Source organism: Erpetoichthys calabaricus, chromosome 3 (assembly GCF_900747795.2).
Source record: "Erpetoichthys calabaricus chromosome 3, fErpCal1.3, whole genome shotgun sequence".
In the NCBI taxonomy this organism is placed as follows: domain Eukaryota; kingdom Metazoa; phylum Chordata; class Cladistia; order Polypteriformes; family Polypteridae; genus Erpetoichthys; species Erpetoichthys calabaricus.
The window spans coordinates 85,878,295-85,903,484 of NC_041396.2; the positions used below are offsets into that span (position 1 = coordinate 85,878,295).

The following is a 25,190-nucleotide window of genomic DNA, read 5'->3' on the forward strand; positions in this document are numbered from 1 at the left end:
TCTGTTTTTATTTACGTTTTACATAACGTCCCAACTTCATTGGAATTGGGGTTGTAGCTATATAACTGTTCTCACAACTTGGAACTTCTGAAATAATTCTGAGATTACCTTTTTGTGACCTCCCTTAAGGGGGTCTCCTGATTAGTTTGTGAGACTGGAAAGATGAACAGATGAACTTAAAATATAAAGATTCCTATTATTGTTGTTTCCATGAAATGGTCTTAGACATTGCTTCCAAGACCCTCAATTGCTAATGAAAGGGATTGGTATTCTCATATAAGTTGCCCTTGTGTACTGCATGAAATTGCAATTTACTTGTACATCAGACTTAAGTCCCTGAATGTTTTGTAAGTAGGGCCCATGACTGCCGCTTTCCCTGTCACCCTGTTCATAGTATATCTTCACTTCTGGGACCTGAAGTTATTCAGGGTCCTTGTGGTGGAGAATAATTCTCACTTGTTTTCCAGTGTAAGACATTTGCATATTTTTACATGTAAAGAAATAACATGTTACTTATTTTACATATTGTTTTATTTTACTTGATTATCAAATAATAATTTGAGGGCATTGAATATACACGTAACTTTTCCAATTGTCCTACAAATGTTGAGTACACTATTACTCGTTCTGAGAGTAAACACTAAATCTGGGAAGTAGTGTAGTAATTAAACAATAAAGTACATTCAAGGTAAGAATTTATGTTTAAGAAATTATTCTAATTGCCACCAGGGGTCACTCTGTGTTTGTCTGAGTGGTCTAAGGTAAAAAGTTATAGAGCACAACATCGTTAAACAATGTTAAGTGCCATGCTACTGAATTAAGAAAAAAAACAGTCCTATCTATTTTGTCAAAATAGTCTAGAAGTTTGACTGTATATAACTTCTGGATTTCACCCGTGACTAGAATACATTACTTTCAGTTTTGCTTTCTTTCATTAGAAATTTGATTAATAATCCTTTTTCAACAGTAAAGATATTCCATAGATAGAATGCATGTAGAAAAATACAAAAAATCCTTTATTATTCATTATTTCTAAAAGTAGACTCTGGAGATTGTTCCAAAGGTGTTATGGTTTTTTGCTTGTATTTTTTTACACCTTTTTGCCTTTCAGAGACCTGTGCCATCAACAATGGTGGATGTGACAGCACATGTCATGATGCTCTGACAGGTGTCCGCTGCAGCTGTCCTGTTGGCTTTACCTTGCAGCCTGATCGCAAAACTTGTAAAGGTAATACTTTTTCAATTGCTTTAAATGGGAGGAAAGGTCTTTTTTTAAGCAGGAAGTGAAGGGTTCCTTTTATTTTCCCAGATGTGTTATGTTTTTAACCTAAGCTAACATTTATTTACATTAGTATGTTCTCTGCTTGTTTGTCTTTTTTGAGTAGAGTCCATTGACAGGAAAAAGCTACATCTATCAATTGATTAATACAATAGTATATTTAAAGTGAACTCCCACTGCTGACTCCAAAATAGCTTATCACACAATAAGGAAAGTCTCTTCTTAATTCTACAATGACATGAATTATCAATCTATTGTGACTCACGTAAAGAAGTTAAAGGATATCAATTACTATACAGTGTATCTTCCTGAAATTTCTTGTGAAATTTCATATAAACATAGTTTTTATTTTTATTATTCAGGACAATATAAAAGAATGGCTTCAGCACTTCTGACACACTACGTATATATTCAGGTTAATTTATACTAGGGATGCTCCGATCAGGTTTTTAAAGCTCAATACCGATCACTGATTTAATGTTACTTGATCAGCCGATTCCAATGCCAATTTTTTTTTTCCTTCGTCCCTTTAAAAAACTTCTTACATTAAGCTTCGGCATAATCAGACACATAGAAGCCTTATGTCCAATAATAAAGTGTTAACTTTGGAATTTTTGTAATTAAACTATAGTCTGCAGGTGTTAGCTCATCTTTTTTATAAAAATACTAAAATAGATAAAATTTCCTTACAATACATACTTTAACTAATAAAATATATACAAAAATATTTACCCGTAATGCATATGGCATAAAAGAAAATAAAATGCATCTCATAATTACAAGCTGTAATTTGTTTAATTTTTTTTGTAATGTACTTATCTGAAGTAAAGTTTAATTAAAAAAAGTAGTTTTCACCATTTCTTTGAAAAAAAAAAAATATTTTTACACAATCGATTGATATTGGTAATTAAACACTGCTTCTTAAATGTAAATATACATACACTTATGGGTTTTAATCATTTTAAATTATTAATTGCACTGGAGCTGTTTGCTGTTGAAATGTACATTTGCCGCATTTATACACTTATTTTTTTTCTTCAGTGTATCAGCTAGATATTTGTAATTCTTGAGTTGTCATTATAAATATAGATTACCATTTTAATTATGTAGTACTTGTTTCTTACCAAAACTTATGCTGTATGACACCCAGCAACAAATAATTAACACAGTACAAATCTTTTAAGCAGCAATCTCAAATTTGCTTTTATCTTTTCTTTTTCCAATTAAAAACATCAGCTGCTGCACTTAAATTAAAACAAGCTCTCTGTCCAAACTCTAATGGTGCCCATTTTAATTTAAAGGACAAAATGAAAAAGTCTGAATTCATCAAAGAAGATTTTCTTGCCATTTGTCTAATTGCACATGATTCCAATTTCTTTTTCTCAGTTTATTACACCATAAAGGTTACAATTCCAATCACCTCTCACTCGCTAATATAAGAAGACTCCACTTGCTGTTCTTTGTCAACACTACAGGAAGTTTGCTGAAAAAAAAAAGAAACATACATGCTGACTCAATTACTGTAATATCTTACGTAAAGGAGCACTACAACTAAATTACCATAAAGCTTAGAAATGCAGGAGCTGAAATTTTTTTTTTTGTGATTGGCCGATGTACTGGTCACTGATAATGACTTTTTTAGTGAAGATCGGTGGCTGATCAATCTGAGCATCCCTAATTTACACCTAAAACCATGTGCATCAAAAGGTGTTATGCGTGCATGTATTACCTGAAGCTTTTTTCATTTTTCATCTTCAGTTTTCAAATTATAAATGCTGTTTTGCTACAGGCCATACTTGTACCTTCAGAATGTTTTCACAAGCTTTCCCCCTTTTCAGGTTCCATACTGTCCCCATGAGTTTATTTGAATTTTTAAAAATTTGTGTCCACGTATTTTTCCTTTTTCTTGGAAACTAAATTAAATGGCTTTTACATTGTTCTATACACTTTCTTATTTTATGATTTATTCAGAGAATACTGCAGTTGACATGGTAACCAGAGCAGAGCAGCTATATAGAGTTCAAACTTGAAAAGAAATAACATTTTGGGAAAATTATTTCATTTAATAATATAAATAAAATCAGTCAATTTGAAAAATATAAGTAGTGGTCTAGGAAAGTAATATACTATAAAGGAAAGTAATATACAATGCTATCAAATTTCAGTTTTAATAGTCGACCACCATTTGGCCTCAATACATCAGTTTCATGTAAATGGGCCATTAGTTGACATTAGTTTTGTCTTTTTCTGGTTTTATAGTAGCTGTAGGTTAATGAGTTGATAGTTAAGTCTTCCTTAAAATATACCAATGATAATGTTTCCTTCCTCAAGTTTTAAAATTTTGTCCTATCACCAGATATTGATGAATGTCGTCTGAACAATGGAGGCTGTGATCATGTGTGCAGGAACACAGTTGGGAGCTTTGAGTGCAGTTGCAAGAAGGGGTATAAGCTGCTCACCAATGAGCGCACCTGTCAAGGTGGGAATGATGCTTTGCTGTTTGATTTTACCCTTCATTATACCTGGTAGTTTTTTGAAAAGCTCAATTTCATGGCATTCAATATGTATCCCTTAATTTTTCAGTAATAATCTACTTTTCATTGCACTTGTTGAAATGAAGCATGCATTCCACTGCATTATTTTCAGTCTTGCAGATTATGTGACTACCTACTTTCATATTCATTAGTATATAACTACTAATACAGCATTGTATCATCGCAACTTTTTGCAAGCAGTGGGCTGAGGGATGCATGTTAGTGTATGTTCTTTTATTTTTTCAATTTTATAGAGCTTAAGAACCAAACCTGCTTGGAATACAGGTTGATGTATTTGATTCCTCCCAATTTTCACTAAAAACACAGATTGAGAAAGTACCAATCCCTAAACTGTTAGGGCTGTTATCAGATACCATAAAACTCCAAACTGTTAAGCAGTGTTTTTTAAAACACTTCATTTTAAACATGCAATTGTATTTTGCTTTTAAATATGTTTGCTGAATAAGAACTTGTATTGATCAACACTAAATTTTAGAGTTTTTGCTTTTGATCAATGTATTAAAGAAAGTTATATATACTGCTCAAAAAAATTAAAGGAACACTTTTTAATCAGAGCATAGCATCAAGTCATTGAAATTTTTGAGATATTGATCTGGTCAGTTAAGTAGCGGAGGGAGTTGTTAATCAGTTTCAGCTGCTTTGGTGTTAATGCAATTAACAACAGGTGCACTAGAGGGGCAACAATTAGGTGACCCCCAAAACAGGCATGGTTTTGACGGGTGAAGGCCACTGACATTTTTCTCTTCTTATCTTTTCTGGCTGTTTTTTCACTAGTTTTGCATTTGGCTATGGTCAGTGTCCTACTGGTAGCATGAGGCAATACCTGGACCTTGCAGAGGTTACACAGGTAGTCCAACTTTTCCAGGATGGCACATCAATATGTGCCCTTGCCAGAAGGTTTGCTGTGTCTCCCAGCACAGTCTCAAGGGCATGGAGGAGATTCCAGGAGACAGGCAGTTACTCTAGGAGAGCTGGACAGAACCATAGACGGTCCTTAATCTATAAGCAGGACCAGTATCTGCTGCTTTGGGCAAGGAGGAACAGGATGAGCACTGCCAGAGCCTACAAATGACCTCCAGCAGGCCACTGTTGTGAAAGTCTCTGACCAAACAATCAGAAACAGAGGGTGGCATGAGGGCCCTGTGCTCACTGCCCGGCACCATGGAGCTCAATTGGCATTTGCCATAGAATACCAGAATACCAGGTCCACCACTGGTGCCTTGTGCTTTTCACAGATGAGAGCAGGTTCACCTTGAGCACATGTGACGGATGTGAAAGGGCCTGGAGAAGCTGTGGAGAACGTTATACTGCCTGTAACATCGTTTTGCTTGACCGGTTTGGTGGTGGGTCAGTGATGGTTTGGGGAGGCATATTCATGGAGGGATGCACAGACCTCTACAGGCTAGAAAACAGCACCTTGACTGCCATTAGGTATCTGGATTAAATCCTTGGACCCATTGCCAGACCCTATGCTGGTGCAGTGGGTCCTGGGTTCCTCCTGGTGCACGACAATGCCCGGCCTCATGTGGCAAGAGTATGCAGGCAGTTCCTGGAGGAGTAATGAATTGGTTCCACTGACTGGCCCCCACGCTCGCCTGACCCAAATCCAATAGTACACCTCTGGGACATTATGTTTCAGTCCATCCGACGCCACCAGGTTACGCCTCAGACTGTCCAGGAGCTCAGTGATGCCCTGGTCCAGATCTGGGAGGAGATCCCCCAGGACACCATCCATCGTCTCATTAAGAGCATGCATACAAGCACGTGAGGGCCATACAGACTACTGAGTACGATTTTGAGTTGCTGTAATGAAATTTCGGCAAAATGGAATAGCCTGCCACATCATTTTTTCACTTTGATTTTTGGGGTGTCTTTGAATTCAGCCCTCTATTTTCATTTCAATCAAACGATGTGGCATCCTTTCGTTCATAACACATTACCCAGTCCATATCAGTATAGATATTTTTTCCCATTGAAATACAAGGTGTTTTAAAAGTGTTCCTTTAATTTTTTTGAGCAGTCCTCTCCTTGCAAACTCTGTCCTCTGCCTCCCGACTCCAGCTCCCTGAATGGAGTGAGGCGGCCTCTTTTATATTGCACCCGGATGTGCTCCACATGCACCCTGATGATTTTCCTGCAGGACTTCCTGGTGTGGTGGAAGTGCTGCATGGGCACCCACAAGCACTCCAGGTGTGCCAGTATTCTGTTTCGGCAGCACTTCCTGGTGTGGCGAAAGTGCTTCAGTCCATGGCTCCAGAACCGTCCAGGTGCCCCCTGATGGTGGCCACAGGCCCCAACAGGGTTGAGCTTCCAAGCTCCAAGCCCATGACCCCGATGCTATCCAGGGGGCTGCCCTCTTGCATCCCGGGGAAGATATTGCCTCTCTCCTGGTCCTTCCATTCTCCAGTCGTCCCGGTGGGGCAAGGTCCCCGGTCATTTGTCACACTGTCCAGGCAGATAAAAACAAAAGTCTCTTTCAGAAGTGATCTGGCCGCACAAGGAACTGTTAAAGTTGACACCTTGGCCGTAACTCCTGGTCAAAAGAACACAAAGTCTTCCTCTTTAGGGGGGGGGGCATCGACTCGGAAGCAGCAACCGGAGCAGATGGAGTCTGGGGGAAGAGAGACAGGAGAGTGAGACCTCAGGATGGGCATGGCTTGGTGTTTGCGGCAAGCCTGCAGCTGATGCTGGAAAGAGTAGGTGTAAGATTGTGTTTGTTTCTCACTGAAAAGGGAGTTTCTAAAGAGTAGCTGCATCCCCATAGCAGTGGTCACTATATACATATATATATAGTTTAAACCCTAAATATGCACTTAAAACACTTTAATTTAATTTTAAACTCAGCTTTAATACATTAACTAAAAAAAAGAATGTAAAGGTAAACCTGTATACGGTACTGCTATGTCTCCCGCAGTGCTAGAATGTAAAATACCGATGTTACTGCTATATGTACTGTAGTTCATGCAAGCGTGTTTTCATTGCCTGAAGCCTTAGAAGGTGCAGGACGTTTTGACAGCATCTTGTGGATTTATCCCTTAAACTGCCACATACTTGGGGGTTAATGCTTTCCTGGATGCCAAATACTTTTTTGCTGCACTTTAAGTAAACATCACAATTCACAAAGAAAAAGTGAAATTTTAATAGAACACATCTTTTTTCCATGCAAAGACCATCACAATTACTGCAACACTGATCATTTTACACAGTGCTAATGAACTGTAAAAACTATTTTAAAAACTACTGGAACAATATGTACAAAGTGCAACTGATGTCATGGATGAAATTAAGTAAATCACTGAACCAACTGCGCTTGAACTGGCAGCACGCAAATACACAGAGGTAAACGCTGATGCTGTCTCAATCCCAGAGACAGTGAGGCTGCAGCGTGTCACAGAATTGCACAGAAATACAGGAGATTGTAGAGACAGGAACTTTATTCAAACACTGCAAACAAACAAACATACATGTCTCTTTCAGACGTAAAACGAGCTCAGTATACAGTTAGTTATTGATTAAAGAATAGACAAACATCATAGGGGAGCACAACCCCCAACAGGAGCAGAGGATATCTAGGGGAGGAGAGAGAAACAAAGCAATCAGCTTTGTTTCAGGTGCTGTTCAGGCTTTTAAGTCAGCTCCTGCGTGCTTGCAAATGGCACTGGGAAACGACTATAGCTGGTTGTAGCGGTTTAAGGGTTAAGAGAAACAAAATGGAAAACACAAGAACACTCAGCTGGAGATGCATCACTGTCAATCAGCAGCAAGGAGAAATGAATAACGCTGTAGCAGTCCGGTGCCGCTATGATTAACACCATCAAGAAGACGGCGATTTATTTATTTTTATGGTGGAGATTCCAGGGACGCACCCAGCCTTGACCCGACCCACATGCACTCACAAACATAAACAAAAACAAAGCAATCCGGTAATCAAACAGCAAATTAAGAATGTAATGAAAACAAATGAAATAAGTGAAAACAAACGATACCACCCCTGTTCCCCATATAGTGATTACACATTAAATACAACAAAGCACCAAGAAAACACACACAGTAAATCATGAAAAACGGCAACGGATGAAATGTAATGATGAAAATAGATAGTCCAGAGATCCGCACGTTGAATGGAAATGTAAAGATAGTCCTTCCGCTAATTCCTGAAATGGTGAAGACTGGTTCAGGAGCACTTCTTTCTTTGCAGGATGGCCATGAATCCACTTACAGTCCTCATGTACACAGGCAGACAGCAGACAATACAGACGCCAAACACAAAATGATCCAGGACAAAACGATTAAGTACAGGTAACCCAACAGAAGGCAGGCAGAGAGACAGGAACTTGAAACACAAATTGCAAAAACTTTTTTTTTGCTTTTGGTCACCGCCCCCCTTTGTAAAAGCCGCGCTGACATCTTTTGACCCCAATATCCCAGCACCCTCAGCAGAAGACAAATCAGAGCCACTGCAGGGACTACTGGGAGTCACAGTTTCAAATTCTTTTGGCTACTTTCACCATCCCAAGCCACGTTTCCTCTACAGTTGCTTCCTGTTCTCTCTACATTACAGTATTGTCACAAAAAAGGCATAAAAATTGCAGAGGATATTTGCGGTTTCCGCTAATAATTGTTAGATAGGTTCTAAGGAAAAATCCGCGAATGACTGAGGCAGTGAACTCTGAACCGCGACTTCGCGGAGGTCTACTGTATATATATACAGTGGAACCTCGGTTTGCGAGTAACTTGGTTTACGAGTGTTTTGCAAGACGAGCAAAAATTTTTTATAAATTTTGACTTGATAAACGAGCGAGGTCTTGCAGTACAAGTAGTATGTATACGCTTTGTCTGCTGAGCATCATGTGATCACAACTGAGCTGATGGTTCTTCTCTCTCTCTCGCTGCGGGATTGTGGGCAATCATCTCTTATTCTCCGTCTGAGTCGGCGTGCCTCACTCATATAGTCAACATCCGTACGAGCGTATACTGTCTACTGCAGCATTATCATTGTGACTGTGTGTGGCCGCGTGTGTGTGTATGTGTGTGTGCTCGCTCGCTCTCGTGTGTGTGTATGTGTGTGTGCACGCGCACACTCGTGTGTGTGTGTGTGCACGCGCACGCACGTGTGTGTGTGCTGTGATGTGCAAGTCCCCGTCTTGCACCCTAAAACACGAAGCTGAGTCTCAGTACTTTAGCAACACCAGCTTTATTCAGCTTGAAACAGCAACAGCGCGGTTATTTATTGTAGCGGGATCTGACGCTCTCCTATACACAGACACAGCAGTCAGGCAGGGCCCTGCACATTTATAATGTTCCTTGTTCCTTGTATCACCCATTGACGGCAGGCGCTTATAGCATGTCCGTGATCTTTTCGGATTCGCTTTTACGGCGAACTGCTACAGCGCTGGGAGACTGCGATTGCTTTGGGACGCTCTTCCGCGTGTCGTCCCGTTGGATGCAATCCCACAAGAGTTTAGAAACTCACTCACACCAGCCATCATTTTTTCCAAAGGTAAAGTGCAGGTTAATTTGTTTTATGTATTTTTACTTTATATTTTGTATTAATCATTTTTATATGAATAGTTTTGGGTTGTGGAACAAATCATCTGAGTTTCCATTATTTCTTATGGGGAAATTCACTTTGATATACAAGTGCTTTGGACTACGAGCACGTTTCCAGAACGAATTATGCTCGCAAACCGAGGTTCCAGTGTATATATATATATATATATATATATATATATATATAGAGAGAGAGAGAGAGAGAGAGAGTGGTGTGAAAAACTATTTGCCCCCTTCCTGATTTCTTATTCTTTTGCATGTTTGTCACACAAAATGTTTCTGATCATCAAACACATTTAACCATTAGTCAAATATAACACAAGTAAACACAAAATGCAGTTTTTAAATTATGGTGTTTATTATTTAGGGAGAAAAAAAATCCAAACCTACATGGCCCTGTGTGAAAAAGTAATTGCCCCCTTGTTAAAAAATAACCTAACTGTGGTGTATCACACCCGAGTTCAATTTCCGTAGCCACCCCCAGGCCTGATTACTGCCACACCTGTTTCAATCAAGAAATCACTTAAATAGGAGCTGCCTGACACAGAGAAGTAAACCAAAAGCACCTCAAAAGCTAGACATCATGCCAAGATCCAAAGAAATTCAGGAACAAATGAGAACAGAAGTAATTGAGATCTATCAGTCTGGTAAAGGTTATAAAGCCATTTCTAAAGCTTTGGGACTCCAGCGAACCACAGTGAGAGCCATTATCCACAAATGGCAAAAACATGGAACAGTGGTGAACCTTCCCAGGAGTGGCCGGCCGACCAAAATTACCCCAAGAGCGCAGAGACGACTCATCCGAGAGGTCACAAAAGACCCCAGGACAACATCTAAAGAACTGCAGGCCTCACTTGCCTCAATTAAGGTCAGTGTTCACGACTCCACCATAAGAAAGAGACTGGGCAAAAATGGCCTGCATGGCAGATTTCCAAGACGCAAACCACTGTTAAGCAAAAAGAACATTAGGGCTCATCTCAATTTTGCTAAGAAACATCTCAATGATTGCCAAGACTTTTGGGAAAATACCTTGTGGACTGATGAGTCAAAAGTTGAACTTTTTGGAAGGCAAATGTCCCGTTACATCTGGCGTAAAAGGAACACAGCATTTCAGAAAAAGAACATCATACCAACAGTAAAATATGGTGGTGGTAGTGTGATGGTCTGGGGTTGTTTTGCTGCTTCAGGACCTGGAAGGCTTGCTGTGATAGATGGAACCATGAATTCTACTGTCTACCAAAAAATCCTGAAGGAGAATGTCCGGCCATCTGTTCGTCAACTCAAGCTGAAGCGATCTTGGGTGCTGCAACAGGACAATGACCCAAAACACACCAGCAAATCCACCTCTGAATGGCTGAAGAAAAACAAAATGAAGACTTTGGAGTGGCCTAGTCAAAGTCCTGACCTGAATCCAATTGAGATGCTATGGCATGACCTTAAAAAGGCGGCTCATGCTAGAAAACCCTCAAATAAAGCTGAATTACAACAATTTTGCAAAGATGAGTGGGCCAAAATTCCTCCAGAGCGCTGTAAAAGACTCATTGCAAGTTATCGCAAACGCTTGATTGCAGTTATTGCTGCTAAGGGTGGCCCAACCAGTTATTAGGTTCAGGGGGCAATTACTTTTTCACACAGGGCCATGTAGGTTTGGATTTTTTTTTCTCCCTAAATAATAAAAACCACCATTTACAAACTGCATTTTGTGTTTACTTGTGTTATATTTGACTAATGGTTAAATGTGTTTGATGATCAGAAACATTTTGTGTGACAAACATGCAAAAGAATAAGAAATCAGGAAGGGGGCAAATAGTTTTTCACACCACTGTATATATTGTGAGACTTGCCCACACAAACACAAATCCACACAGCACACAATGCACAAAGCAATAATCACCCCAAAATCAAGTCTTTCTCAGTCCTTGGCCGCCTTTCCTCTCCTCGTGGGAGCTTTGTCCTACTCCCACTCCCAACTCTGGCTCACTGACTGTAAGGAGGCGGCCCCTTTTATTCCTGCCCGGATGTGCTCCAGGTGGCTGATGATGTCCATCCGGCAGCACTTCCTGGTGTGGCGGAAGTGCTGCCCTTTGAACTGGAAGCATTCCGGGCGTCCCTGGCCGATCCCTCCGCCATCTTGCCAAGTGTGGCAGAAGTAATCACATCCGGGTCTCCTGAGGCTTAAAGCGCCCCCTGGCGGTGGCCACGGTTCCCAATAGGTCAAATCCTCTTTGTCCCTTTCCCGTGGTCCTCTTTTTATCCAGGGCGGCTGCCCCCTTGTGCCCCGGAGGCTGTTAATGTCCCTTTCCGGTCCCTCCAGGCATCCCGGCCAGGTAATGACCGCAGTCATCTGTGACAATATATATATATAATATATATATATACAGTGGACTCTTGACTTATGAACTCAATTCGTTCACGAGGGCTGGTTGGTTGTAAGTCAGGACTATTTTTCCCATAAGAAATAATGGAAATGCCTTTAATGTGTTCCGAACCGCCCACAGCAACACTTACTTAACTTTTCTTAATAGAAAAGGGTTGTATAATGTGCATAATTTACCAAAAACACCAATAATTTTTCTAATGTACTAACCAAAATGTTATAAAAAGTGCCTAGCCTACCAGAAACAACAATTTCATACTGTACTCACCATTTAAGTTGACATCTTTGGCTTGCAGGAAGGAAGGAGGAGGAGAATGAAATGAAAGGTGGTTATTGTTTGGAAGGACTTTCCTTATACAAATCTTTTCTTTGTAAAATTGTCGAGATGGTGGATTTCGACATGCTGTACATATTAGCAAGATCGGTCACACGAACGCCACTCTCATGTTTCCACACAATTTCCTTCTTCGTTTCGATTGTGATCACTTTCTTTAACTTCATTACCTTCGCTTCCTTCCTTAGCAATTATCGAAATAAATTATATAAATCACTGCACTGACCGAAATTACGTCCACAAACACATGTATCTGGGCTCCGACTAACGCTTACAAATGCTCTCGGCTGTTTGTTTACAGTCGCACAAGCGGATACACGTGAGTGCATTCGGGTCGTAACGCAAGATGTTGGTCATAATTCAAAACAAAAATTTTGGTCGTAAAGCAAGTTGTTCGCATGTCAGGCCGGTCGTATATCAAGGGTCGACTGTATATATATATATATATAAATTTTTTTTTTATTTGTTTTTTCATAAATAGGCCATATATCCAACATATTCCTGGGAAACTTATTCAAATCAAGTCAAAAATAATATTAGACTGAATTGTGCATGTCCTCACCATGCTTCCTTCAGATATACTGTTAGAAGATATTTTATGTGTATTTTGATTTTTAAGATTTCTGTATAGATTAAATTTTTGGATTATGAGAGTCCAGGCCCTGAATCAGGTGATATTTGTTGAAAGTTTTTCAGATTAAAGAAAACTAAACAAAAAATGTAAAAACACAAAAATCACAATACTTGATGGTCTATTAAGCTGTCTATCTCTTTTCATGTGGTCTCTACTGTATGAAAGGGCCAAGCATTGTCTTACCTAAGCAAGTGCTAATATAGGCATTATAGTAAATATCCAAATAAACTGCCCCATAACTTCATGTTTAAGAGCATTGAAGGTGGAAGTGGAATAATGTTCAATTTCACTATTTTATAATCCAGATGGGTATGGTGACAATTTCAACAATAACAAAGGCTAAGATTGCAACTAAATTGTAACAACATTGTAGCCTGCTATTGTGAAGTACTTTAGGCAACCATCTACAGGTGCTGGTCATAAAATTAGAATATCATGACAAAGTTGATTTATTTCAGTAATTCCATTCAAAAAGTGAAACTTGTATATTAGATTCATTCATTACACACAGACTGATGTATTTCAAATGTTTATTTCTTTTAATGTTGATGATTATAACTGACAACTAATGAAAGTCCCAAATTCAGTATCTCGGAAAATTAGAATATTGTGAAAAGGTTCAATATTGAAGACACCAGGTGCCACACTCTAATCAGCTAATTAACTCAAAACACCTGCAAAAGCCTTTAAATGGTCTCTCAGTCTAGTTCTGTAGGCTACACAATCATGGGGAAGACTGCTGACTTGACAGTTGTCCAAAAGACGACCATTGACACCTTGCACAAGGAGGGCAAGATACAAAAGGTCATAGATAAAGAGGCTGGCTGTTCACAGAGCTCTGTGTCCATCACATTAATAGAGAGGCGAAGGGAAGGACAAGATGTGGTAGATAAAAGTGTACAAGCAATAGAGATAACCGCACCCTGGAGAGGATTGTGAAACAAAACCCATTCAAAAATGTGGGGGAGATTCACAAAGAGTGGACTGCAGCTGGAGTCAGTGCTTCAAGAACCACCACGCACAGACGTATGCAAGACATGGGTTTCAGCTGTCGCATTCCTTGTGTCAAGCCACTCTTGAACAAGAGACAGCGTCAGAAGCGTCTCGCCTGGGCTAAAGACAAAAAGGACTGGACTGCTGCTGAGTGGTCCAAAGTTATGTTCTCTGATGAAAGTAAATTTTGCATTTCCTTTGGAAATCAAGGCCCAGAGTCTGGAGGAAGAGAGGAGAGGCACATAGTCCACGTTGCGTGAGGTCCAGTGTAAAGTTTCCACAGTCAGTGATGGTTTGGGGTGCCATGTCATCTGCTGGTGTTGGTCCATTGTGTTTTCTGAGGTCCAAGGTCAACGCAGCCGTCTACCAGGAAGTTTTAGAGCACTTCATGCTTCGTGCTGCTGACGAACTTTATGGAGATGCAGATTTCATTTTCCAACAGGACCTGGCACCTGCACACAGTGTTCTTGATTGGCCAGCAAACTCGCCTGACCTTAACCCCACAGAAAATCTATGGGGTATTGTGAAGAGGAATATGCAATATGCCAGACCCAACAATTCAGAAGAGCTGAAGGCCACTATCAGAACAACATGGGCTCTCATAACACCTGAGCAGTGCCACAGACTGATCGACTCCAAGCCACGCCGCATTGCTGCAGTAATCCAGGCCAAAGGAGCCCCAACTAAATATTGAGTGCTGTACATGCTCATACTTTTCATGTCCATACCTTTCAGTTGGCCAACATTTCTAAAAATCCTTTTTTTGCATTGGTCTTAATTGCTATTCTAATTTTCCGAGATACTGAATTTGGGACTTTCATTAGTTGTCAGTTATAATCATCAAAATTAAAAGAAATAAACATTTGAAATACATCAGTCTGTGTGTAATGAATGAATCTAATATACAAGTTTCACTTTTTGAATGGAATTACTGAAATAAATCAACTTTGTCATGATATTCTAATTTTATGACCAGCACCTGTATACAGTAATCCCTCCTCCATCGCGGGGGTTGCGTTCCAGAGCCACCCGCGAAATAAGAAAATCCGCGAAGTAGAAACCATATGTTTATATGGTTATTTTTATATTGTCATGCTTGGGTCACAGATTTGCGCAGAAACACAGGAGGTTGTAGAGAGACAGGAACGTTATTCAAACACTGCAAACAAACATTTGTCTCTTTTTCAAAAGTTTAAACTGTGCTCCATGACAAGACAGAGATGACAGTTCCGTCTCACAATTAAAAGAATGCAAACATATCTTCCTCTTCAAAGGAGTCAGGAGCAGAGACTGCCATAAAGGCAGAGGAAAATCAATAGGACTGTTTGGCTTTTAAGTATGCGAAGCACCGCGGCACAAAGCTGTTGAAGGCGGCAGCTCACACCCCCTCCTTCAAGAGCACAGAAAGAGAGAGAGAGACAGAGAAAAACAAGCAAGCAAAAATCAATACGTGCCCTTCGAGCTTTTAAGTATGCGAAGCACTGTGCAGCATGTCGTTTCAGGAAGCAGCTGCACAAAAGATAGCAACGTGAAGATAATCTTTCAGCATTTTTAGACGAGCGTCCGTATCGTCTAGGTGTGCGAACAGCCCCCAAGCTCAATCCCCCTACGTCAGGATCAGAGAAAGCGCAAGAGAGAGAAAGAGAAAAGTAAGTTGGGTAGCTTCTCAGCCATCTGCCAATAGCGTCCCTTGTATGAAATCAACTGGGCAAACCAACTGAGGAAGCATGTACCAGAAATTAAAAGACTCATTGTCCGCAGAAACCCGCGAAGCAGCGAAAAATCCGCGATATATATTTAAATATGCTTACATATAAAATCCGCGATGGAGTGAAGCCGCGAAAGGCGAAGCGCGATATAGCGAGGGATTACTGTATCACCATTGCCATAATCAAAGGCACAGAAATAAATTCTTGCTCATTTTGAAATGTCTCAAAGACATTTCAAGATATATTAAAATAGACAGGCAGTGTGATTGATAGAACAGGAAATTTTGTAGGAAGTGTTTTGAGTTACTGTGAAATGAATGTCAAGTTTCTTAAAATGCATGTAAAGTCAATTTGAGATCATCTCAAAATGTATTGGAAATATCCTGAAATGCACAGGACATTGTTTTGGGATGCCTAAAATATATTGTAGATATCTTAACATAGGAACATAAGCTGAGATGCCTAGAAATGCATCCAAAAATTAATTGTGAGTGTAACAGTAGGGGGCGCTAGTGCTCCCTTGAACCCTCAAGTACGACGCCAAACACCAGGTAAAAGTATAACTTTTCTTATTTTTATTATAAATACGTGCACAAAGCACCCTCCACTCCACACTACTCATACGATACAATTCTCTAATTAATCAACACAATAATCTCAATCCTCCTCTCCCAGACACTTAGCCACCCTTCCTCCCAGCTCAGCTCAGTGTCTGGGCTTTCCCACAGTCCTTTTATATCCCCTGACCCGGAAGTGGTTTCAGCCCAACAATCCATAAGTCCTCATCACTTCCGGGTCAGATTAAAATTCCTTTTCTTCAACCCGGAAGCACGTCGTTCCTTCCGGTCATGTGACCATGACGCACTTTCCGGGTTATAGGGCATGTAGCACTCTGTAAACCTCCCTACAGCAGCTCCTGGTGGTCCCCACGGTATCCAGCAGGGTTGTTTATAAAAACTACAATGTCCATAATGCCGTGCTGGAATTTGGGGACCTTCCATGCTGCTGGGAGGGCTCCATCTGGCGGCCTGGAGGTGTGGACCAGAATATTTGGCCGGCTATCCCTCACATGAGATATCTCCTAATGTTAATTTGGCTTGCCATAGATTGTACCCCTTTGGAAAACTGCTTCCTGTTATAAACAAAACAGTCATACCAACAATGTTTAGAAGCCTAGCCTTGTGCATTCTTCTGAGGTGCACCTCTTCCTTACAGAGCACCACCACCCTACTCAGTTTGTTGGTTTTTCTAAAACCTAAGGCTGCAGATGATGTTTACAAAATTGTGATGATTACTTGAAAGTCGAAGGCTCTATTGTATCCTCCACTTCCAGTTTATATAGATCACAGTGTATACATATAGACAAAAACTACAATTTCCAAACCCTGCACTCAGTATTAAACATAACATAATTCAGAGAAGTAACTTTTATCACAGATTGTTGGCATTTTTTTTCCTGAGGTAGGAATATGTTCCTGTTGGCTTATTTATTCACAGCAAGTATCGTAGGTGGAGTTTTCATTAAAATAAGGAAATAAAATTGCATGGAACTACACATATCTGAAACTGTTTAACATGATATTGCCTTTCTTGTTAATTTGAAAATACGCTTATCCAAGATGTGAATATTTAAAATGAATGTGTTACGGCATCTTCCTATCATGAGACCAGCAATGGAGATTGCTGATATAAAAATATGTCCATGGCTGTGAAAAACTAGAATAAATATAGCTGCCCACAATGCCATTGTGATGTCACTGTCATGATAAAATGCTGTATATAGACGATCGTGTAGACATTCCATAAAGCTACACAAAGTGCAAGAATGGAATCCTAACAATAATGTTTTGCGATAAGGCTAAATGTATGCTTGTCTTCATAGTCAGATAATATCACTGGCATAAATTAAATTTTATTTGTCTAAATCTTCAGAAAAGGTTTATCCTAAGTGCTTCAATGAATCTCAAAAGAACAATGACAATTTGAGTATTTATAAAATGAGAAATATGAGACCATACCTGGACCATAGCGTGGAAGGTCGCTGCAGGGATAGGCAATGAACTGAAGAGTGTAGTCAGACTTCTTTCTAAAGGGCAGAATCTCTCTTTTTTTTCAAAAACAACATGGATACACTAGTTTATAGTATATATTCAATTTCAAAATACAGATAAATAGCTCTGGACATTCAAGACTTGAAAGTGGATATATTTGATAGGTTTTAAGGATTTTGCTTTTGTTTGTACTGCTGTTCCATAAAAAACATTTTAGATCACAAAAACAGATATTTTTATTGAATTTATAATATTTTTTACTTAGAAACACAACTTCCTCTGGGAAATTAATGCATACCATAATTGTGATAAAAATAAGTTTGTCTTGAAGAATGTCTTTAATTATTAGTGCATTCAAGATGTAAACCCAGAAGGATTTTCTCCCACAATGGATCATGGGAATCTGGAGCAAACTATCCCAATATACAGCTGAAATTAATGGCTTTTAAAAAATGTCTAGATGTAAAAATGGAACAACAAATGTCTTGTTGTAATTTTCAGTAAACATAATGTGAAATACTGAACATTGAACCTGGCATGTGTTGTCTGGCTGTATATCAAACATACATTTGGCACATCTGTCTTAACTTTAATAAAAGTTCACTTTTAGTCATTTAGTGTGTTCATATTATTTTGTCTATATTTTTAAAATTAAAAAGTATTTGTTAGGAATTTATTTACTCATTCATAGTGCTGGGAGGTACACCGGTTCATACTGAAGACCGTTTTTTATTTTTGTTTGATATGGATTTTTCTTATACCACAATACCGGTTTAAATAGCCTAAACAACGTTCAGAACGTGGTGCAGCGGGAAAATGTTTAAGGGGGGACCTTTTTCACTGCTACACCGCTAAACACGCATGCAATGGAGTACATGTGTTAGTGGAGGTACTGAGCGGTGAAAATGGACAGAGAACATTCTGAAACTGAAGCTGTAGCAGACGATAAAGTTGAACATGATAACACAGAAGAACTTTTGCCGAAAAAAGGAGCCGTGTCTGTTGTCTGTAGATTTTAGTTTTAAAAGGTCGGATGTGAACCAAACAATTATTTACTGCAAATGCTGTGGAGCTAAAGTTGTCGCCAGAGGCGGCAACACGAGCAATTTGCTGCACCACCTTAGCCACAAACATGCTGTGGAGTACCATGAATGTATGGAACTAAGATTGGCACCCTCCACGTCCTCAGGTAAAACTGAAAAAGCTAGAGGACACTCGAGTCAGACATTACTTGTAGACGCATTTGCTAGAGGTACTGCCTACGACAAAAAAAAGCAAGCGGTGGATCGAGATAACCGCCATTACAATCCATATAGCTAACGTGTCAGTGGACAGAGATTGATAACATTAACAGAAAGTGTAGTTGGTTTACAAAAATATGTACTCTTTATTCATTTTCAAAGACATGTTCAGTGCAATACAACATCTGACAAGAACCTGTGAATAATTTACTAAGTCTAAATGCCTCTTTGGATGGTTAAAAATATGTTGTCAAAATTATAGTTTAAGTTGTTTGCAAAATTTGTTCAATAAAAAGGTTCTATATTTTGACTGCAACTGTCATGCAATGTGATTCCTTCTCCTCATTAGTGCCACCCCCTTGAAAACTATCAGTTTATGGGGCCATGCAAACCTGTATTAATACTTTTTTTCACGTTAAATTTTTTTTTGTACAATGTACATTTCTCATGACAGTGGAATAGGTTATTCTTAGCCAGTCTACTGCAGTAATTGCAGTGGAAAATGTGGTTAACATCCACTCATGCATAGGGAAAAAAATACCATTGAATACCGTGAAACTGGTATAATTTTGAAAAATACCATGATATAGAATTTTGGTCATACCGCCTAGCCCTACTCATTCATTTTCAGAACCCACATATTCTAACTCAAGATTTTGCCAGTTTCCTGTCCAAGTAGCATTAGGTACAAGGCAGGAGCCAGCCCTCAACAATCCTTTACAGTCCTCTGGCTAATTCAGAGTCATCAATCAACCTTTTCTATAGGATGTGTAAGTAAACCAGAGTACACACTAAAAACATGCATTGACTGAGGGAGAACATGGACACACCAAACAGGCAATGTTAATGTTGGGATTTTTATCTGAACTCTGTAGCTGTAAGTTATTCTAACAACTGCATTATCATGCTGTCCTTTTCTGGTATTTTGTTAGGTATAAGCTTTTCCTTCAGGTACATTGATTTTTTTTCCTTTTTATATGTGCCTGTGTCATGCTGGTGCATATTTTCCTAGTGTCTTGTTTGAACTCACTGCATTAAGGAGTGAGCTAAACCTGCATAGAAATGTTACATGAGAGGGGTGAAAGTTGTAGTAAATGAAGAGCTAATTTTTCTGCAGATTACACTCATTTTACACATAGAAAGATGTTAGGTTAAAATGGTGAAATCCATAAACAGAAGTAAGAATTACAGAACATCTCTCTGATCCACTTCTGAATAAATTAGTACTTAAGCTCGAATACTTTGTGCTTGCAGTAAAAGTGCTGCCTTTTACAGTGCTAAATCTGAAAGTCTGCTGTTGAGAAGAGATGATTCTGTGACATAACTTCAGGAATTGGCAACACTAGAACTCCAGTTCAGAGGCCTCTATGGCTTCAGGTGGCTCACTGAATACTGTATCCAACACTCACTCTGAATTGCTATTTGGGAGAATGCAGACGGTGCTTTTCCTTTTATCATCACATCAAAAAAGAAATGAGTTAAAGGCCCTGTGTGCACTGAAAAGTCAGAGATATAAACTAAACTCTAGGCTTATTTTAATTTAAATAGTCACGGTGTGGCAGACCTGTCAGCAGGCACTACAATTAATCATGACAGGACTTGTCAGTGCAACTCACAGCTCCATTGCATTCCTCGCCACTCGGCTACTTGACTCTGTCAGTAAATAGGGGACCACATAGTGGCGGCTTTCTCTGATCGTGTGCCCACTTCCATCCTGGCATCTCTCACACACTGCCCTATCACTCATGTATGTTGTAAACATCTGCCCTTTTGGTGGTTTGTTTAGTCTTGAAACATTTGGTAATTTTTTTTCTTCTCCCATCAATTATTAACTTTTTAAGGTGGGTTTTTAAATTAAGTCAGTGCTGTTAGTGAAATGACTTCATCTTAGTTTTTTGTTTATTTTTTTACCTACCATCTAAACAAAAATTAATTGAAAATAGACATCCCGATCTCCAACCACACCAAAAAATCCCAATCAAAGCAGATGTACTGATGAAGATACACAAGGATGACACTGTCTGAATTTTGCAACTTTATGATTACAGATGGTGTTCTGCACGTATGCACTCGTCTCAGGTGCTTCAGCTACCAAGGAGCTCATCATAAACTCTTGTTCTCTCAACCTCTTTGAAGTTTTCCTACCTTTGTGCAAAGTAAAAAAAATAAGCAGGGTAACATAAAGTGTTCTTTCTTCTCTTTATTTTTTAACCGTATATCTGTGGACCATTATTATTATTATACCATTATTATACCAGTCCAAATTGACAAGCCGGGTATTTAATATAAAACATGAGGTCTACATTAATTACTTAGGTTTCAACCCTTCGTAAATGGGTCGCATAGCTAGCTACTTTAACACACAAATATAACAAAGAGTATATACAGGGTATAAGCAACTGTCCACCATTAAACATTGTTTCTTGCCTTTTGGCACACTGTCAGCTTGGCTCAGTTAAGACATTGTGGGTATTCCCAGGGCACATTGCCAAAATGTGCAATATCACCTCTACGTTCAGTGCAGAGAACCTTTGTGACAGATAGATAAACAGAACTTTATTTGTCCCCAGGGGAAATTTGGCATTTTACAGAAGCTCTTTTGCTGCGGCAAAAGTCAATAACCAATTCATTGGTTTTGCCAATGTTAAGATGCAGGCAATTGTGTTTGCGCTAAGAAACAAACTTTTCCACCTGACTCCTATACTCCATTTCATCCACTTTATCAATACACCCCATAACTGCAGAATCATATCAGACATGATCTGGTGTTATATGTGTAGTCTTGATGTGTACAGATTAAAGAGAAAATGAGACAGGACTGTTCCTTGTGGTACACCAGTGTTGCTTACATCTGTATCAGAAACACAGTACTTGAGTCTCACAAACTGTAGTCTGCCCGACAGATAGTTCATTATCCAGGACACCATTGGCTCATCCACCTGCACATCTCTGGGTTTACCCCTTAACAGGGATGGCTGGATGGTATTGAAGGTGCTGGAGAAATCCAAAAATATAAGCCTCTAGTGCTGCTAGCTTTGAAGAGGCAAAAATAAGCCTTGTGGAGAAGATAGATAATTGCATCCTCCACTCCAATCTTTGTCCAATAGGCAAACTGCAGTGGGTCCAAGTGGTCTGCTGCAAGACGTGTATAGTCCAGGAACAGTCTCTCAAAGGTGTTCATGATGTAAGAATTAAGTGTTACTGGTCTATAGTCATTAGTTGCAGAGGCCTTCTTTGGAACAGAAAAAATGCAGGATGTTTTCCATAGTAGTGGCACTTTCTGAAGCCTTAAGGACAGACTGAACAGATGACAGAGGACACCACAAAGTTGGTCAGAACAGGCCTTAAAAACACAAGAACTGACTCCATCTGGTCTCACTGCTTTTCCTTTGTGTACCTTCCTCAGTTGTCTCCTTGCTTGGTGTTCAGTTATGGACAGTCCACAGTCATGGTCAGAGGTGGACTTGTCACTCGACATTCCAGTTGATGTGGTAGGAGTTGTCGATGTAGTGGGGATTGTGTGGGGAGACTGGTAATTGGAAGAAGATGGCAATGAGAAGGATAAATCTGTTAAAAAATTGGTTCAGGGCGTTAGCTTTGTCCACATCCAATTCTAGCACCTGAGCCCAGTAATTATACCAACTCCATTCCAGACATCCTTCATGTTGTTCTGAGTGATTTTGTTTTCTGTTTTAGCTCTGTAAGCATCCTTTCCTTCACTCAGCTTTTTCTTTAGCAGACGCTGTATGTCCTTCAAAACCGAATTTGAACGTTCTCTTTTTTTCATTCAGGAGACTTTTTAGCTCCTTAGTAATCCATTGCTTGTTGTTTGGAAAGCAATGCACTGTTAACTCAGTAGTTAATATACTCTGTAATGCAGTAACAGGAGTTCCTCAATATTGTCCCAATTTGACTCACATCATTTTCCATTCTGTCATTTGGAAGCAGTCATTCAGAGCCATTTCAGCCTCCAGGCTCTACTTCCTCACTATTCTGGTAGTAACAAGTTGCCGTTTAATAACAGGCTTGTGATGATGAATCAGGCTGTGATCAGATTTGCCCTAAAGGAGCAAGTAGATTACACTTAAAGGTATCTTTAACATTTGAGTACAGCAGGTCCATCTTGTAATTTCCTTGAGTTTAACCAGTCACAGTTCATCCATCTTATTTGATAGCAGCGATTAATCATTTCACATTACAGCAGATGGTAGACCAGTTCCTTTTTGCCTTGCTTTTTCTCTTGCATTGGCACGTCTAACCTTTCCGTCTGTGGAAAAACAGCTCCTGCAGTAATGTATAACTGAGCTGCTTAGGTGCTTGCGATCACAGTGCAAGTAGCCAATTATGAAAGTATTTAATACACTCCGCTTTCATTTTCTCAGTGGCTCTTACTGTTGTAGATGTTGCAGACATAAGGAAACTTTCGGGTCCTCTTCACAACTCATTTGAAGTGCATTCATGACAAGAAAGCGAGCAACTGGGTTTGTGTGCATTGTAGTTTGTTGGTAAATTTTAAATCCATTTATCAGATTTCTAGTGGCTACTATCAGTGACAAGCCAGATCAATTCTAATTTGAAAAAAGACTAGTAACTAGTAAGTAAGTTCAGAAAAAAAAGAAAAATGGTGAGAAATACAGAGCTTCTGTAAAAAGGCTGCTGCTTGCACAGCACCCAGAAATTAGGTATAAAGAGAATCCAAGAAGATTGGTATGAATGGGTATCAGCTATAGCCCACAGCCCACATGAGTGTTGCTGCACTGGGTTCAGTGCTGGGGCTGTTGCTCTTTTTTAAATTTGTTTGCATATAATGCAAGAAACACTATCTGTCTTCCTACACAAAACATCTTAGCTCCCAGTGTACAAATTTTGCCAAAACTTTTATTCTTCAAGGATTCAAATTTAAAGCAGAACTATTTCGTACAACTTTGATTATGGATTAGTTTACTGTACATATTTCCCTTGAGAGAGGTTATTTAAACTTGTTTATTTTTATTTTTTTACTTTTTGAACAACCACACTTGATAACAAAACAGTGAAACACCTGCAGAGTCATGAATACTGCAACAGCCACTGCTTTAAATGCCGCTTTTTGATGTGGCTCCTATAGCTGCTCCTGCAGCTTACACGAACCTTAGTTACAGCAGCTCACTTCCCCTGTTCCTTGAAATGATAGTGGTTGAGTTAAATTATAATTATTACTGTAAAAGTGAAAAATGCAAGTAACCAAACTTAAGTAGGAATGAATGGTAGAGAAAACAAACTCCCTATCTGTGGTTTGGTGACTCATTATGCATACAGTGAATAAATATGTACTCAGCATTTCCGATAAACTAAAAACAGCCTCACACCTGCATTATGTACATATTATAATGATTCAGTGTTTCTCCGACACCATAATTGATGTGATAAGTGTTACAATCATTTGCTATCATTCAAGGTTAGATGCAGACAACAATTTTAGCTTGAGAATATGAGATTTTAAATGTACATCAAGTATTTCTATGAAAAATGTTATATTTTAGAAATCTGAAGTAATTAGCAATAGTCCCTTCACAACCAAAAACTAAAAATAGGACATCAATCGATGCAGTTTTTTCCTTTCTTGGAATCTGTAGTCTAAGAAAGCTATTTCACTCTCCATCTCCATCATCAAAATGATATTCCATTGTGCTATTAAAAAACATGTGTTTTATGTACTCTATTACCACATGCAATTACATTCAGTTATTGCTCACATTTTTGAATATGACTTGCTGGTATTTAGTATCTAGTAAAAAATGTAATAACTAATTCTTTGATAAAGTCACTAGAAAATTTTTAAAATGCTACAACTTTCAAACCAATTACTTAAGTCTCTGAAAACACCTGAATGTGAACTTTTTCTTTTTAATTTATAACTGATTTAGATTAAAAAGTTACAGCTTAGTTAAAATTGCAGACCTTTGAAACAGATCAAATTTGATTTGCTATAAATAAATGTAAAATTATGCAAATAGCAAATAAAAAACAGATATTTGGAGCTACAGGGCGGCACGGTGGCGCAGTGGTAGCGCTGCTGCCTCGCAGTTAGGAGACCCGGGTTCGCTTCCCAGGTCCTCCCTGCGTGGAGTTTGCATGTTCTCCCCATGTCTGCGTGGGTTTCCTCCGGCCGCTCCGGTTTCCTCCCATAGTCCAAAGACATGCAGGTTAGGTGGACTGGCGAATCTGAATTGGCCCTAGTGTGTGCTTGGTGTGTTTGTGTGTGTCCTGCAGTGGGTTGGCACCCTGCCTGGGATTGGTTCCTGCCTTGTGCCCTATGTTGTCTGGGATTAGCTCCAGCAGACACCCGTGACCCTGTGTTCGGATTCAGCGGGTTGGAAAATGGATGGATGGATGGATATTTGGAGCTACAAAATACACTTGCCTCATGTAAGCATCCTTCAGTCTGTCAGTTTTTCTAAACCCTATATGGCAGGGCTTATTATTCC

The 25,190-nt window shown here is 39.3% G+C and overlaps 1 protein-coding gene across 5 annotated transcripts in view; it reads left to right on the forward strand.

The window, feature by feature from the left end:
* The window catches only part of scube3 (signal peptide, CUB domain, EGF-like 3), a 458,024-nt gene that overhangs the window by 395,180 nt on the left and 37,654 nt on the right, over positions 1–25,190 (forward strand). For all 5 annotated transcript variants that reach the window (XM_051924638.1, XM_051924639.1, XM_028797022.2 and 2 more), the window contains 2 exons: positions 1,112–1,228; positions 3,636–3,758. In XM_051924638.1, coding sequence (XP_051780598.1) covers positions 1,112–1,228; positions 3,636–3,758 — 240 coding nt within the window. The remainder of the gene's footprint in view (positions 1–1,111; positions 1,229–3,635; positions 3,759–25,190) is intronic.